Source organism: Coenobita brevimanus, chromosome 69, assembly GCF_032717465.1.
Source record: "Coenobita brevimanus isolate Jiangsu-jjx chromosome 69, ASM3271746v2, whole genome shotgun sequence".
Taxonomy (NCBI): Eukaryota; Metazoa; Arthropoda; class Malacostraca; order Decapoda; family Coenobitidae; genus Coenobita; species Coenobita brevimanus.
The window spans coordinates 2,543,672-2,561,689 of NC_137022.1; the positions used below are offsets into that span (position 1 = coordinate 2,543,672).

An 18,018-nucleotide genomic window follows, 5' to 3' on the forward strand; every position below is an offset into this window, starting at 1 on the left:
TTGATCAGCCCTTTTGTCCTTGCAAAAAGCTGCTTCTCTTACAAGCATCCCTTTATTGTGTACTGGCAGGAAGAGAAGGGTGAGTCCAGCCCTCAGAAGGTAGAGGTGCGAGGGTGCCGGGTGGGCCGGGTTGGTACTGGGGCCATCACAGTGGCGGGGGACATCGCAGTCACCATCAAGGGCAACAACTTCGCTCAGCTGGCATCACAGGCCTTCAGGGTAATGCAATGTATTCCATTTTGTGGAATAAGTAGTGAACAATACAATGTTTCTTTGCCTTTCCTTCACATTCATCTAAAAATTATATATACTGTGAGGATGACAATCGTTTCCCTTATCCTGTACAGTAAATCATGACTCGTAGTGTTGTTATTGTTGTTGCTTAAACGTGGCCAGTCTAACCAAGCAGACCCCCTAACCACAGGTAAGAGACTGCTTCTGTGTAGCTGTCCTACAGGTATAATATAGTGTACATGGCAAGGGCTACACTGCTTTAACTCCTTCACTCTGAACATTTATTTTATATCTCATCCTTGGCCACTCCACGTCATTTTATATTTCATTCTTGCCACCCCTATGATTTTGTTTACCTGAGGAGAAAGTTTGGCAGTGAAGGATTTACTGTAGATATTGCCTTAACAACTCCTCCTGTACTAGAGTTAAATATACATCATTGTTTAAAATGTTGTTGGTGCTGGTGTGACCTGTGTTGATGTTGGTGTGACCTGTGTTGATGTTGGTGTGACCTGTGTTGATGTTCGTGTTGGTGTTGGTGTGACCTGTGTTGGTGTTCGTGTGACCTGTGTTGGTGTTGGTGTGACCTGTGTTGATGTTGGTGTGACCTGTGTTGATGTTGGTGTTGGTGTTGGTGTGACCTGTGTACCTGTGTTGATGTTGGTGTGACCTGTGTTGATGTTGGTGTTGGTGTGACCTGTGTTGATGTTGGTGTGACCTGTGTTGATGTTGGTGTTGGTGTGACCTGTGTTGATGTTGATGTTGGTGTGACCTGTGTTGATGTTGGTGTTGGTGTGACCTGTGTTGATGTTGGTGTTGGTGTGACCTGTGTTGATGTTGGTGTTGGTGTGACCTGTGTTGATGTTGGTGTTGGTGTTGGTGTGACCTGTGTTGGTGTTGGTGTGACCTGTGTTGGTGTTGGTGTTGGTGTGACCTGTGTTGATGTTGATGTTGGTGTGACCTGTGTTGATGTTGATGTTGGTGTGACCTGTGTTGATGTTGGTGTTGGTGTGACCTGTGTTGATGTTGGTGTTGGTGTGACCTGTGTTGATGTTGGTGTTGGTGTGACCTGTGTTGATGTTGGTGTTGGTGTGACCTGTGTTGATGTTGGTGTTGGTGTGACCTGTGTTGATGTTGGTGTTGGTGTTGGTGTGACCTGTGTTGGTGTTGGTGTGACCTGTGTTGGTGTTGGTGTTGGTGTTGGTGTGACCTGTGTTGATGTTGGTGTGACCTGTGTTGGTGTTGGTGTTGATGTTGGTGTGACCTGTGTTGGTGTTGATGTTGGTGTTGGTGTGACCTGTGTTGATGTTGGTGTGACCTGTGTTGATGTTGGTGTGACCTGTGTTGGTGTTGATGTTGGTGTTGGTGTGACCTGTGTTGATGTTGGTGTGACCTGTGTTGGTGTTGGTGTGACCTGTGTTGATGTTGGTGTGACCTGTGTTGGTGTTGGTGTGACCTGTGTTGGTGTTAGTGTGACCTGTGTTGATGTTGGTGTTGGTGTGACCTGTGTTGATGTTGGTGTTGGTGTGACCTGTGTTGATGTTGGTGTTGGTGTTGGTGTGACCTGTGTTGATGTTGGTGTTGGTGTGACCTGTGTTGGTGTTGGTGTTGGTGTGACCTGTGTTGATGTTGGTGTGACCTGTGTTGATGTTGGTGTTGGTGTGACCTGTGTTGATGTTGGTGTTGGTGTGACCTGTGTTGGTGTTGGTGTTGGTGTGACCTGTGTTGATGTTGGTGTTGGTGTGACCTGTGTTGGTGTTGGTGTTGGTGTGACCTGTGTTGATGTTGGTGTTGGTGTGACCTGTGTTGATGTTGGTGTTGGTGTGACCTGTGTTGATGTTGGTGTTGGTGTGACCTGTGTTGATGTTGGTGTGACCTGTGTTGATGTTGGTGTTGGTGTGACCTGTGTTGATGTTGGTGTTGGTGTGACCTGTGTTGATGTTGGTGTTGGTGTGACCTGTGTTGATGTTGGTGTTGGTGTGACCTGTGTTGATGTTGGCGTTGGTGTGACCTGTGTTGATGTTGGTGTTGGTGTGACCTGTGTTGATGTTGGTGTTGGTGTGACCTGTGTTGATGTTGATGTTGGTGTGACCTGTGTTGATGTTGGTGTGGTGTGACGTGTACAGTATGTCTAAAAAAAACATTTAGTATATGCAATAGCGCTGCTATTGTGACCTCTGACTGACATACTAACCAGATGAACTGTAGGGTGAAGATATCCTCTTCCTGTAGTGCACCATCCTCCTTTTGGGGGATAGGGAGGGGGGGTCTCTGTAGAAGTGGGCAGGAGCGCCACCCAGTCACACCAACGACACCACGTGAAGGAGTCTCTATAACTGGTAATGAGAATAAAAAGGAGTAAAAAGTAATCTATGCTACCACTAGAGCTGCTCCCTCCTCAGATCGACGTGCGGAATGACCAACGGCACCACGTGAAGGAGTCTCTATCACTGGTAATGAGAACAAAAAGGAATAAAAAGTAATCTATGCCACCCCTAGACCTGCTCTCCTCTCAGATCGACGTGCGGAATGACCTGAAGTTCGAGGAGAATGTGGCTGTACGTGCCGACCCCAGATCCTTGGAGCAGATCGTGTGCCACAACCTCACCTCGCTGGAGAAAAACACAGTGCACCTGGACCGCCTTCCGGATTCCAGCTCGTCCCTCATCACCTTCCATGACTCGTGTGGCAAGCCTCAGGTACGCCACTTCGTATTTGTCAATTATTCAGTCCATCTATCTATCTATCTATAGCCCGACGCCCTAATCCTGCAAAGGGTGGCCGCAGACAAAACGCCCCCAGGTCGCTCTGTCGCTCACCATATGAATGCCCTCCCCCCAACTCACTCCTCCCTCCCTCATATACCTCTCAACTCCATCCCTCCACCTCATCCTCGGTCTCCCCCTCCCTCTCCCTCCCTCTACTTCATCCACATACACCCTCTTAGTCAATCTTTCATCCCCCATTCTCTCCACATGTCCATACATTACTATATTCATTTTGTTTGTTTTAGGAGAAAATTAGGAGAAATACACTGAGGTGGTTTGGACATGTGGAGAGTATGGAGAATGAAAGACTGACTAAGAGGGTGTATGTAGGTGAGGTGGAGGGAGGGAGAGGGAGACTGAGGATGAGGTGGAAGGATGGTGAGGTATATGAGGGAGGCAGGAGTGAGTTGGGGGGAGGGCAGTCAAATGGTGGGTGACAGAGCGACTTGGAGGCGTTTTGTCTGCAGTCACCCTTTGCGGGATTAGGGCGTCGGGCTATAGATAGATAAATAGATTTTGTACTGAAAGAATTAGGTCTCTTCCACAACTTAACTCAGGCTGCATGAAATATAAAGAGCCATTGTTATATGTCAACAGTGAGTCTTTTGGTGTAGGTATTTTACATTCACGTACCCTATGTTATCGTTCCTCTGTAGCTAATTTCACGAAGATTAGAGGCAGGAAAAGACAGGCTTGTGGCTCTCCATCCTCTCCATAGAACTTTTTCATGACTGCTCTCATATTCAAGTATCAACCTATTGTTACAGCTTAAGATGTAGAGATGGTAATGTTAGGCCAAGTTAGAGAAAGAGGAGTATAGTGAAATGGGTTATGGATCTTCAGCTTATCTTTAAATTGCACTGTAGTCTCCATGATGTTCGTGTGGTGTGACCTGTACAGTGTCTCAAAAAACATGTATTATTCTGCAGCACTAACCCCCTCGTGCCCTGGTACAGCTCTTCACCGTGGTCAGCCCAGCACAGCCGCTAGTCATGCAGGTGGTCAGTGTGGCTACGTGGGTGCTGCTGGCTGTGCTGGTGGTGGTGCTGGTGGCGGGGGCTGGTGTGGCGCTGCATGTGTGGCGGCGGAACAACCAGCGCAGGGAGTTCACCCGCGATGACTCCTTTCACTTCCACAACGGCCTCAAGTCCAGCCACAGCCGCCTGGACCAACAACCCGAGGCCAACGTGAGGCAGGAGGACGCTGGGGAGGGCGTGTCCAATCCCCTCTATGAGGACATGGAGTACAAGTCTTCTTTGTAGCCGGTGCCAAAGTAAAATACTGTATCTATGTATCTGTCTGTCACCTCCATTTCCAGAGTTTATCCATGTCAAAAATGTCTCTGAGCCTCTTTGTTACAACCCCTCCCTTATCCCTCCTGCAGTTTCAAGCCGCCCTTACCTTTGCACCCTTGTATTGCACCTTTTCAGCTTGTACTTATACTTGCAACAACACATATCGATCATGAGTCTAGCAACAAACTCTCATCTTTTTTCTGTCCAACTCTCTAATGCAAGAGTTAACCGTTACTCCCAGTCCTTCATTTTTGCAACAGGTCAACTCTGGAACTGTCTCCCTCTGTCTGTATTTCCTACTTCCTATGACCTCCAGTCTTTCAAATGCAGTGTGTCCAGGCATTTCGAAATGAACGGATCTTGAATATGCCTCTCTTTTGTATTGTTTGTTTTTTTTCTTGGAAGGAACTCTTATGTGGGCTCCTAGACTTTGGTTTCTTTTTCCTCGCATTAAAAAAAAATGTTAAGAACAGTACCGGCCAACCTCATGTTACCTGATCTACAGTATGTATGGTGTAGGAAGACAAGGGTAGGTTGGTACTGTATACTAAATGCTGTACTGTTTAACGTTAACCCGTGGGCAGCAGCAGACCTGGCAGGGTGTAGGAGATGGTGCATGTGTAGCAAAAACTCTTTCACGTCAAGAGTTTTTACAGAAAATTATCTACAGATTAATAAAAATCCTTACCCATTTAAAACTCTTTCTTCTTGCAAGTGAAATAAACTGCAGGACTTTAGGTGTTCCTGTTCATACGATGTGATACGTGGAAGATTCCCCCCCCCCCCGTTTTTTTTTTTTACCGTGTGAGCATATTGTAGCCCAGACAGGCAGGACCTAGCCACCATCTACCACACACAAGGCAATGGTTGCATCACGTCATGTTTGGTCCCTACTTAAGCATAAACACACACTTTCCCCAATAAGGAAATGTGGAAAAATCATACATTGCAATTAGGTGAGCTCCTGGAAGACATTGTGTAGGCAACTGGAAATTCCTTCTGAAAGGCCTAGTGCAGCAGGGGGGTTAATGAGACAGCATTACACTGTGATTCAGCTGGAGGCATTGTTCCTTGTCCAGTGTTACGTGGATGTCAGGTGAGACAATAAATGGATGCATTGTTCCTTGTCCAGTGTTACATGGATGTCAGGTGAGACAATAAATGGATGCATTGTTCCTTGTCCAGTGTTACATGGATGTCAGGTGAGACAATAAATGGATGCATTGTTCCTTGTCCACTGTTACATGGATGTCAGGTGAGACAAAATTAAAGTCCTGCTTAGCCAGTGGACAAAAGCAATACATCAGGAATGATCTTCCCATAATATTCCAAGACCAAAGTGACACAGATGAAGGATAAATGCGATGGAATCTTCCTTCTCCTTCACCTGCTGTTTGTACCTGGGGATGTGTTTGGCAGTTTACTGTACACTGTACTGTACCTGTACAACCAAGGATAAAAGTTACCTACTATACCACTGCATCTACGTCAGAGTTCGAGCTTGTCAATTAATTTCCTTCTTGATGTCCTGTATCAGAAAGAACAGTCTATGGGCAGCCTCGCTGAGCTAACAGAGGGAAGTGAGACGAAGAAGAGATGAAGAACTGGGCAGACTTTTGTCACAGTTATAAATACGTTAAGATATGACCGAAGTGAATTAGATTAGTTTTATATTTGTGTACAGAGAATAAAATGTACACCTCTAAGTGAGTTACATATATGCGATGGCAGATCAATGGAATGTTGTTTACAAGGCCATCAGCTCTGCCATGTTTGCTGCAGGGAATGGTTTGAGGAACTGAGTTTCGTTAGAGTATTTTTGTTCTATTCTTCACTGCGGCCAACCCTCACGGTATTAAAACCCCCGTGGCTGGCCTCGTTACTCACACCTGAAGGTAATATTGACAGTAAATTAACCCACAAGACAGACATCAAATACTGGTGCCCAAGTGGTGGCAGGTGAGGTGTGTGGTGTTGTCTACTGGCACAGGGTTGAACTATAGCATCATAACTAAAGCCAGATGGTGCTAGATGGTAAGCCCTGACCACCAGACACCAGCCATCAGATGAATAACGCTGACCCAAACAAAGATGAATTACTACCTTTCAAAATGAACAAATAATAATGAACAAAGTTACTTCTCGAATCTTAATGAAAACCTATAATTAACACACCCCAGACATGGGTAGAGGACAGACTGAAAATTGCTTGTCAAAATCTCCACCCCACACTCATTACCAGCAGCCAACATGAACCCAGACGCTGCCCTGTCTTCACACTTACCCTCCACTGATACCCTCGAAGTGACACACGAACCCAAACACTCCCCTGTCCTCGCTCCCCTGCAGACACTCCCCTGTCCTCACGCTTAACACCCTCCTCTAAAACACTGGGAGTGACATACGACGCTAGACTCACCTTCAAGACGATATATAGGGCATGGAAAGTCAGTGCACCCTTAGACTCTGCACACTTATGGGAACAGACTTTGGGTAATAAAGACTCCTTACAATACATTTAGTTTATTAGACCAGTGATGCCCTAACACCCTTTATAATTCTTTACAAGCCATACAGAACAGCGCTTTATACATCATGACTGGCTGCACTAAAACCACTCCCACAGCTCATACATTGTACCTGAAGGCCTCCCTGACAGAATATCTTAAGTCACACAGTAATACACGGTAGTCTGTGGTAATACAACATGAGAGAGCAACACAGTACAACTAGGTAGATAACACAGTAACCACATAAACATTACTGGACCCACTTCAATAACATCCCCAGACACTAGCCATGAAGAAACACCTACACACTCATTACACACTAGGGCAATACAACACTTCTATCGCAACACTAGTACTGCCAGTTCCTCCCTCCAGGCATCCACCCATCAGAGGTATCCTTAAATAGAGCTGATCGAGTATACCCAGTCAGACTACGCTCATTTAAATCACTCAGTCTTCCTCAGCAGGCTTCCCAACCGTATTGGACTAGCGCCGTACGTGTCTCATTCGTGTTTGCGGGGCGTGAGGAGGATGTGGACGCCCTCCTTTGGCCTCTGCAGTAAGTATGAGTTTTCCAGCTTAATATCCTCGTGTCCTGGCGGTATCCTGAGGTCAGCTGCCAGGATCAGCTTGGCCAGGGCTACTTTGGTCTCCATCAGGGCGAACCGCATGGCTGGGGAAGAAATATCGTGTAATTAGGAACTGAAATGCGTCTGTGACAGGACTCCAGGGACTTGGATGATGAATAAGTGTTCCATTTGCCTTCGCTTTCTTTGCTCTCTGGACCCTACCTCTCCCCTTCCTTATGTGGGAAAGAAGTTGATGATAATTCTATCTATCTACCCATTGCCAGACGCCATAATCCCGTAAGGGGTGGCCATTTGACTTTGAGTTATTTGTTTTATGGGGAGAGGCACTAACCCTCCACCAACCCACTTGTTGACACGTAGGGAGCACGTATGGTTTGGTTACATGGTTACCACCCAGCGTTGCAAATGGTTTCTTGGCTTACAGGAAACCATTTGGCTTGTCACTCAATGTAAAGCCACCTGTAAAGGAAAGAAAAGCAATAAAAAGTGACAGGAAAGATGGGAGAAATAGGAAGAGAGGAGGACAAGCACAGAAAAAGAATGATAAAGACTAAGGAAGTAATAGGCAGCACTACATCAAGTGAGTGGATGATGGTCGCAACCACCTACCACTAATAATAATGATGGTGATGGTGATGGTGATGATGATGATGATGATGATGCTAATAATAATAATAATAATAATAATAATAATATGCCGCTTATGTCAACAATGCAATCAGTATAAGTAAAATGCAAATAAGTAACGAACAAAACAGTGGTAAGCTGTAACAAGAAAACTAAATCGCCAAGAAAGCTGTGTTAGGGGATCTCAGCTGAGGAGAAGACGGAGGTGTAAATCCAGAGCACGTTTACAATTCCCTTTCCTTCCTTCAAAACAGCCACAATTTTTTTCTGTCTTAAATGGTACATAATTGTCCATTTGTGTATATCTGTCAGTCAGTCTAGGTGTGAGGGGAAAGGGTAGCGATATGGAGGGGGACAAGGCGACATGGAGACGATTTGTTTGTGGCCACATCACACGGGAGTAAGGCGTCTGGCAATAGATAGATAGATAAAAAGAATATCTTGCCACAACTCAGCATTCAAGATGGAGAGATGGCGATTTTAAGTCAAGTTGAAGTGAAAGGGGTATAGCATTGAGGCAAAGTTAGAGTAAAAAGGACACAGGGAAGCCATGTCCGTGTCCCCATGTTCTATTCTGCCCCCATGTCCTATTCTGACCCCATGTCCTATTCTGACCCCATGTCCTATTCTGACCCCATGTCCTATTCTGCCCCATGTCCTATTCTGCCCCATGTCCTATTCTGACCCCATGTCCTATTCTGACTCCATGTCCTATTCTGATGTCCTATTCCGACCCCATGTCCTACTTTGCCCCCATGACCTGACCTCACATGACCTCACCTAGACAGTTCCGTGGCCCCATCCCAAAGGGCATGTGGGTGTAACTCTTGATGTTGACCTTGTTCTCGGGCAGGAAGCGGTCAGGCCGGAAGTGCTCGGGGTCAGGCCAGTAGCGGGGGTCGTGTTGAAGACTCCAGACCGGAAACTGAACCAGGTCACCCTTCTTCACGAGTAAGTTGGTGCCTGGAATGCTGGAGGAAAGGTAAATGAATACACCTGTCTATCTACCTATCAATCTATCTATCTTTCTGTCTACCTGCAGTTTATACACGCCTATCTATCACCTGTCTATCTGTCTGTCTGTCTATCAATCTCCCCTTCCTTCAGGTGTAAATTAGTTCCGGGGATGCTGCAGGAAAGGTGAGTGGAAAGGTTTTATCTACATGTCTATTTATCATCTGTCTATCTGTCTATCTATCTGTCTGTCTAGTACTACTACTACCACTACGACTACTACTACGACCATTACGACTACCACTACTACAACTACTACTGTCACCACTACTACAACTACTACTACTACTACTACTACTACTACTACTACCACTACTACTACTACCACTACTACCACTACCACTACTACTACAACTACTACTACTATCACCACTACCACTACTTACTACCACCACTACTACTACTACTACAACTACTACTGTCACCACTACTACAACTACTACTATTACTAGTACTACTACCACTACTACTACTACCACTACTACTACTACCACTACTACTACTACCACTACTACAACTACTACTACTACCACCATCACTACTACTACTACTACCACTACTACTACCAACATCACTACTACTACTACTACCACTACTATTACTACCACCACTACCATTACTACTACCACTACTACTACTACTACTACTACTACCACCACCACTACTACTACTACTACTACTACTACTACTACTACTACCACTACTACTACAACTACTATTACTACAAACACTACTACTACTACTACTACTTCTACTATTACTACTACTACCACTATTACTACTACTACTATTACTACCACTACTACTACTACTACTACTACTACTACCACTACTACTACTACTACTACTACAACTACCACCACTACCACCACTACTACTACTGCTACTACTACTACTACTGCTACTACTACTACTACCACTACTACTACTACTACTACTACAACTACCACCACTACTACTACTGCTACTACTACTACTACTACTACCACTACTACTACTGCTACTACTACTACTACTACTACTACTACTACCACTACTATTACTACCACTACTACTACTACTACTACTACTACTACTACTACTACCACTACTACTACTACTACTACCACCACTACTACTACTACTACTGTTACTACTACTACTACCACTACCACCACCACTACTACTACTACTACTACTACTACTACTACTACCAGTACTACTACTACTACTACTACTACTACTACAGCTGTACACCATAATTTTACATACATATGGTTCTGTTCATCATTAAGTTCTCCTCAGGTGTTCATCTGTTCATCTCTAAGTGGTCCTAAGTGTTCACCTTTAAGTGTTCACTGTTCTGTGTTCTTTGCCTGTACCTGTTCAAGTGTTCATGTTATTTATTTCCTGTACACTTTGTTTTAAAATGTTCAACAGTTCTCATCCCACACACTGTTCACCATGTACACCTCTTGTTCACCATGTACACCTGTTGTTCACCATGTACACCTGTTGTTCACCATGTACACCTCTTGTTCACCATGTACACTTCTTGTTCACCATGTACACCTCTTGTTCACCATGTACACCTTTTGTTCGCCATGTACACCTCTTGTTCACCATGTACACCTCTTGTTCATCATGTACACCTCTTGTTCACCATGTACACCTCTTGTTCACCATGTGCACCTTCTGTTCATCACGTACACCACTTGTTCACCATGTACACCTCATGTTCACCATGTACACCTCTTGTTCATCATGTACACCTCTTTTTCATCATGTACACCTCTTGTTCACCATGTACACCTCTTGTTCACCATGTACACCTCTTGTTCATCATGTACACCTCTTCATGTACACCTCTTTTTCATCATGTACACCTCTTGTTCACCATGTACACCTTCTGTTCACCATGTACACCTGTGCTCACCTGTAATCTTTAGTACACAGCCGGTCTACAAACAACGCTGGGGGGTAGAGCCTCAGAGCCTCTGTAAAGGGAAAAGGAAAACCAATGTAATTACCATGAATGCCTTGGTATACTGTCTACCTATCTATCTATCTGTCTATTTATTTATCTATCTATCTATCTATCTGTCGATCTATCTATCTATCTATCTATCTCAGCAGTCAACAAGCCACCTCCAGTATTATCTATACTCCCTGGGATTATAATTTAGATAAAACTGAATGACTGCCTCGCCAACCACATCAAACGTTGCCCTCTTCACTCCAGACAGGCGTAGATTTCAAACACACACACACACACACACACACACACACACACACACACACACACACACACAGTTGTAATACATACCCATAACACAGGCCTCGAGGAACTTGACCTCCATGACCCCCTGGTAGGTCAGCTCGCCCTCCTCCTTCACCAGCTGCTCAAGTTCCTGACGAAGGCGCTGCTGGGGCTCGGGGTTCTTGGCAAGGAGGTGTGAGCAGAAGGACACAGTGGAGGCGGTGGTGTCGTAGCCAACCACCAGGAACAGGATGCACTGCGCCACCAGCACTTTGTCGGTGAGGACTGGCGGTGGACGAGATCAAAATATAACCCAATTTGGAGTGAATTACTTAATATAATCCAAATATAATCAAATTTTGAATGAATTAATATAATCTTAAAATCAATTTTGAGGGATAAAATTTACAGGATGCACTGCACCACCAGCACTTTGTCGGTGAGGACTGACAGTGGGCGAGATCGAAATATATTCCAATTTTGAATGAATTAATTAACATAATCCTAAAGCCAGTCTGGGGGATGAAATTTTGCAAAGCATTATTTCGGAATCTTGCTAAAATTTATCCCCAAACTGACTTTCAGATTATCCTAAGATCAAAATAGTTTAACTGGTATTTTTTCTGGTATATCTCTCAGTGTTGCCACTTCTCAGTACACTTACACTTCCCAATATACAATACTTGCACATTCCTCTCACACTTACACACGCCTCTCTTACCCACCTATGCTTAAACAGACTGAACACCTGTGAAGATATTTAACTGAACCTAATCTGATCTGGATGGACTTATAAGTGGATATGAACTGACCAAACTTACCCCAGACCACCTTAAATGAACCCAAAATTGCTGAAGTGAACGTGATCATAACCTAAATGAACCTAAAATGCTGAAGTGAAAGTGATCAGACCCTTTTCACTTCCGGTGTGGCTCAGATAGTCCCAAACCAACCTGCCTGGGCGTAAAGAAATATAACTACTTGACCTCACTTGACCTCACACGCACGACCTGACATTGAACTGGCTTGGTATGAACTGATATCAAGTGAGAAAATGAAGGTGAATTGGCTTGCAGGGTTCATTTGGGCTAATTTGCTGCTAATGAGGTACTAATCACACGCAAAACTTATTGTTTTGATTGCTGTATTTCTGGTGGTGATGCTGGTTGATGGTCGCTGAGGCTGACCTGACTAATTCAGTGTTTATTGTTTACGAATATGAGTTATAACCAGATAACCAGAAAACTATATTGTCAAGCCAAAACAAAATAGTGCAGACTTGTAAAGGTTTACCGAACACAAACATGAGACTTTGTAATTCACACTAACTGGCTGTGCACGCTTCGTCTGTTTAGGTAGTACTCAGCCATTCTTTACTGTAGGAACCATTTCGTGAACTAATCAAACTAATTACAAAGGTATCATGCACCATACCTGATAATACAGCTTGGTAGAAATACTGAAAAGTATAATAGAAGTAGACAGAGTATCTCATGTCTATTTTCGTCTTGTCGTAAATTAACCATCTCTGTAGAAGCAGTGAAATCTTTTAAAACAACAACAAAAATATTAAATGCTCATTTTTTTCTTTACTCGATGTTTTTTTTATCAATAAATTAAAATTCTCATCGCACACACCAAATGGTCCTTCATATTCTACAGTTTTCTTTGCACAAGGTTACAATAATATGATGAAGGGGCATGCGAAGGGGTGCTAGGAGACTCCCCACGAATTTCAGTACTACGCTGTGATTATCCTCCCTCTTTCGCAGGGAAACACTCCCTTTCGTGCATTAAGATTACCAAAATATATGGATAGGGCAAGGTGAACGCCTGCCTGCAGTTTAAGACAACAGCCTTTAGTAGCTGTTGGCTGCTTGAGGGCCATTAAGAGAGGTATTCAGAGTTATCAAGTCCCAGTCTTCCTCAGACTAAGAAACACAATCGTCAAATCTACAATCCAGGTCCTCATTTCTGTTCTAATTAGGAATAGGGCATGATAAAACAGATCTTGCCCAAAGATCACAGAACTGGTCCTGGAACCAAATCCCAGGACCTCACTTTCATGGTCCTAGTGTATTCCTGATTACATTGCTTGCACCGCAGATGAAACTGTTACAGATATGGTATAACAGAAAGACCGACAGTGTAGTAATAAAAGGTAAAGGTTAATCACCGTGCTTAGGGGAGGCAGTGGTGGTGTCAGTGTCTTCAGCCTGAGCCTCCAGTAAAAGATCAAGGAAGTCCCCCCTCTTTTTGCCAGCTTTGCGGGCCCTGATGGTCTCCTCCGCTACACTCCGGAAGAACTCAGTCTCATCTAAGTCCTCCTTGAAGCCCAAAGCGTTGAACAATCGCGGGAGTTGCATCATCATGAGAAACCTCACTATCGTTCGTGGATTAACAACAAAAAAGGTTTCTGCTTTTTGAGCAAAAACAGGTTTTTCTTGTGTGAGAGAGTTGCACTCGATACCAAAAGCACAAGATGCGATAGTATCCATGGTGAACCGTCCAGCTTTGTCCTTCATGTCAACAGACGGATTCTTTTGTGCATCTTTCAGGCAGGAAGATACAAATGTGTCAGCAAGTCCGCACATGAGTGGGAACATGCTTTTCATCTTCCCACTGGTGAATGTTGGGGACAGGACAGCACGCAAGTCCTTCCACTCCTGATCCTTCATATTTCCCAGCATCTGACTCGAGTAGCTGTCGGGTTGGTTCGAACCAAAGGGCCGCCTGTTCACGAAATGATCAGTCTTTTACATATATGTTCTTCATTATATCCGGATCACACACCGTCAGCACGGGAGTGAAGCCCTCATACAGGCCAAAGTAGGGACTGTTCTTGTAGGTGTGGTACATCTGAAATGAAGTAAACTATGATAGTTTCAGCCCCAGTAAAGTATGATAGTTACTTAAGTACACAAAAGTATTTATATAACATTCCATACACCAGAAGCTTCCCTGGAATGAGGAAAAAAAATCTTGATCAATCCTTCTGAAAATAAGTAGCTGTAATTAGTAACTTCCTTTTTACCCTCCACCTTACAGAGTCAGAGGAGGGTGTTGTTATCACTGGGATCAGTAGGTGTCCGGCTGTAGACATGGGTGGCAGGGTGGCTGGCCGGGCGTAGAATTTTCGTTTCTGGGCCAGAACTCAGAAAGTATTCAGTATAGAGTCATGAAATTTTACATAGTTATGTGTCTTATAGTGAACTGGTGCCTTTTGATGGGTAGAATGCTGTGTCCTAAGCGGGTTTTAAAAAAAAATAATAATAATAATAATTTTCTAGAGATTTCAATGCTACCTGGACAAGGAATCTGAAGAGCCCGGATTATGTGTCCTCAAGGCATTCTCCCTACGTCCACCTTTGAAAGATAAGAGTAGGGGAGGCATTATGTGCTTGGTTAGGTGTGCAGGGAAGTGGGGGGAGTTTGTGTTTGGTCAGATGGAGGGTTGCAACAGCGAAGAGTTACCTGTGTTAAGACTTACTGTTTCTCATGAAGCTAAGATCTTTTCCTGCAGCTGATTATCACTTGTAAGCAAATTCTTAACATAGGCACAATAGAATATGCATTTGGTGGTAGTTATAAGTAAAAAGATTGTACTGAAAGAACTTGACAGGAGAACGGTGCTGTCAGTGGGAGCAGACAGGATACAGAAGAGATATTATGGAGTAAGTGAACCCTACATAGATTTTGCAAACCTTGTCATACACAGTTTTCTCAACACTAAAGTGGTAGACAGCTGGGAAATCAAGGAAGTTTGGTGATTCTCAGTACTGTGAAAGAGGTAGCCAGCTGGTGTGTACTGTGAAAGAGGTAGCCAGCTGGTATGTACTGTGAAAGAGGTAGCCAGCTGGTGTGTACTGTGAAAGAGGTAGCCAGCTGGTATGTACTGTGAAAGAGGTAGCCAGCTGGTGTGTACTGTGAAAGAGGTAGCCAGCTGGTATGTGCTGTGAAAGAGGTAGCCAGCTGATATGTACTGTGAAAGAGGTAGCCAGCTGGTGTGTACTGTGAAAGAGGTAGCCAGCTGGTATGTACTGTGAAAGAGGTAGCCAGCTGGTAAATCTAGGATGTTTGGTGGTTCATATATGTGCAGTGAAAGAAATATATGATGATAGCAGGGACACAGGTCAGCTCAACCAAACACAAAGTAATGGATTCAGTCATCATTCTTCTATCTATCTACCTATTCCCAGACGCCCTAATCGCGTAAGGGGTGGCCAAAAACAAATCGCCTCCATGTCGCCCTGTCCCCCCCCATTTCACTGCCCTGCTCCCAGCTCGTACACCCCTTCTCTCATATACCTCTCCATTCCATCCCTACATCTCATCCCTGGCCTCCCCCTCCCTCTGCCCCCCCCCTCCACCTCACTCACATACACTCTCCACGTCAGTCTCTCGCTTTCCATCCTCTCCACATGGCCAAAGCACCTCAGTGTGTTTCTCCTAACGCTTCCTATCACATCCACATCCACACCACAACGCTCCTTCACTTCCTCATTTGTCAGTCTGTCTCTCCATGTAACTCCAGATGCACCTCACTTACATACACTCTCCTCGTCAGTCTCTCGCTCTCCATCCTCTCCACATGGCCAAACCACCTCAGTGTGTTTCTCCTAACGCTTCCTATTACATCCACATCCACACCACAACGATCCTTCACTTCCTCATTTGTCAATCTGTCTCTTAACATTGACTTATGACTGTCTTTATTTTATAATAGAAAGGTTATAATATTGGCCAGTCCTTTAGGTCCTCCTTGTGTGTGTGTGTGTGTGTGTGTGTGTGTGTGTGTGTGTGTGTGTGGAGAAAAAGAAAGCTTGTATGGACATGATGGTGTGCAGGTTAACTCAGTACTGTTAATGATACACAGTTTGAGTTTATAATAATCACACACACACACACACACACACACACACACACACACACACACACACACTTACACACATATTGGGAGAGAAATCAAGTGTTTGTAGAAGTTAAAATCTCACACACACACACACACACACACACACACTGGACAGCTATCAAGTGTTTGTAGGAATCAAAATATCTCTCTCACTTCATCAAGGACGAGCCAGCGTTTATTGAAGGGTGACATGGTCTGGTGGAGGTGGCCGAGGAGAGGGACGGCGGGGGGGGATGGGACGCCTCTCCTTGCCCAGTAGCTGTGACGCCATTTTGAGTATAACCACAGCGTCACCACCACCGTCACCAGCAACACCCACGTCACCAACATCCTGATCCTTTTACCTGAGGAAGAAGAAGGAGTGAATTAAATGGCTGTGGAATACGTGAAGTTTCTGACACACACACACACACACACACAGGAGACACCAAGGAGTGCAGACGTGGGCCGACAGCGCTCCATACCGAGCCAGCATGGCCAGTGGCATTACCTAAATTAGTATCTTTATATGAGTCAAGCTCTGTACCAGGTTAGACTAAATGATTTTTCATTATTAAAAAGAGAATATGAAGAAGTTTAAACAAGACTTGTTCAAACAGAAAAGAGAACCGAGTAGCGAAAGAATGCGCTCAGTCAGCTGATGTTTGTTTAGACTACAACTGCCCCAGGGAATGTAAGTACTCTGTGCTTTTAGTATTGCAAAATGGCCACATACTTTAGTAAAGCAAATTTGGAAAAGAAAAGGGATAAAGGTAGAAAGCAGGATGATCATTTCTACCAAGAACTGGTTGAAATCGAGACTCACAATAAACTGGTAGAGCGTGTACACAGACTGGAGATGGCTTTCCAGAATGAGATTGATGAAATAAAGAAGTAGATGCACTTGCAAAAGGAAGAAATAAGAAAACTAGGAAGGGAGGTCAACAAGAAAGACACAACCGTATGTAAACTAATAGTGGAAGTGAGTACACTTAGGAGGAAAATGAGTGAAATGGCAAGTACAGTAGTCAATCACGAGAATATTATGGAAGAGTTCAAAAATGATACAGAGACAATTAGGCAAGGAAGCAGTCTGATAGACCAGAGCAGTGATATTGAGAAGATAGCACAGGTGAATGAAGTTGTGGAAAACTACAAAAATGATGCGGAAACCACGTATGCTGAAGTGGTGAAAGTAAAGAAAGACTTAGAAACATGGGTGGAAGAAAAAAGTATTAAAAAGGAAGTGAAAAGAATAATCCAAAACAATCCAAAGTTAGTCAGAGATTCAGTAGATATCAAGAAATCTATAGCAATCACTGGTATAAAAGAGGAAGAAGTAAAAAACAAGATCACAAGAGACAAAAAGGAGATGGCAAATGTAATGAGCTTATTGAAAGAAGTATCAGAGGAAATCTGTAGTAAAGACATAGAGGAACACAAAAGGTTAGGGAAATACGAGAAAAGCAAGACAAGACCTCTAAAGGTGACTTTCCAGAGTGTAAACACTGTGGAAGAGATACTAAAAAATGCAAAGAATCTTATGGAAAAACAGGAGTTCATAAATGTATGGATAAAAAGATGCCTAACACAAGAGGAACTGGAATTACTGAAAGAGAAGAGGAAGGAAACAAAAACAAAAAATGAGGGAAGATCAGAAGAAGAGAAGAACACATTTTCTTATTTACTAGGCAAGTAAATGATATTGACAGTTTAATATATCACCCTCCACTCGGCAAAAACGACCATGCAGTACTAAATTGCAACTTCCGGATACCATATGACATAGTTAACAGCAATGAAAGTTACAAAAAGAGCCTAAACTATAAAAAGGGAAATTATCAAGACCT

The 18,018-nt window shown here is 44.0% G+C and overlaps 1 protein-coding gene across 1 annotated transcript in view; it reads right to left on the reverse strand.

Moving 5' to 3' along the window:
• Positions 1 to 7,310: 7,310 nt before the first annotated feature.
• The window catches only part of LOC145406039 (uncharacterized), a 56,196-nt gene continuing 45,488 nt past the window's right edge, over positions 7,311 to 18,018 (reverse strand). The window contains 5 exon segments of the mRNA XM_080277227.1: positions 7,311 to 7,480; positions 8,805 to 8,995; positions 10,954 to 11,014; positions 11,344 to 11,562; positions 13,454 to 14,010. Coding sequence (XP_080133353.1) covers positions 7,311 to 7,480; positions 8,805 to 8,995; positions 10,954 to 11,014; positions 11,344 to 11,562; positions 13,454 to 14,010 — 1,198 coding nt within the window.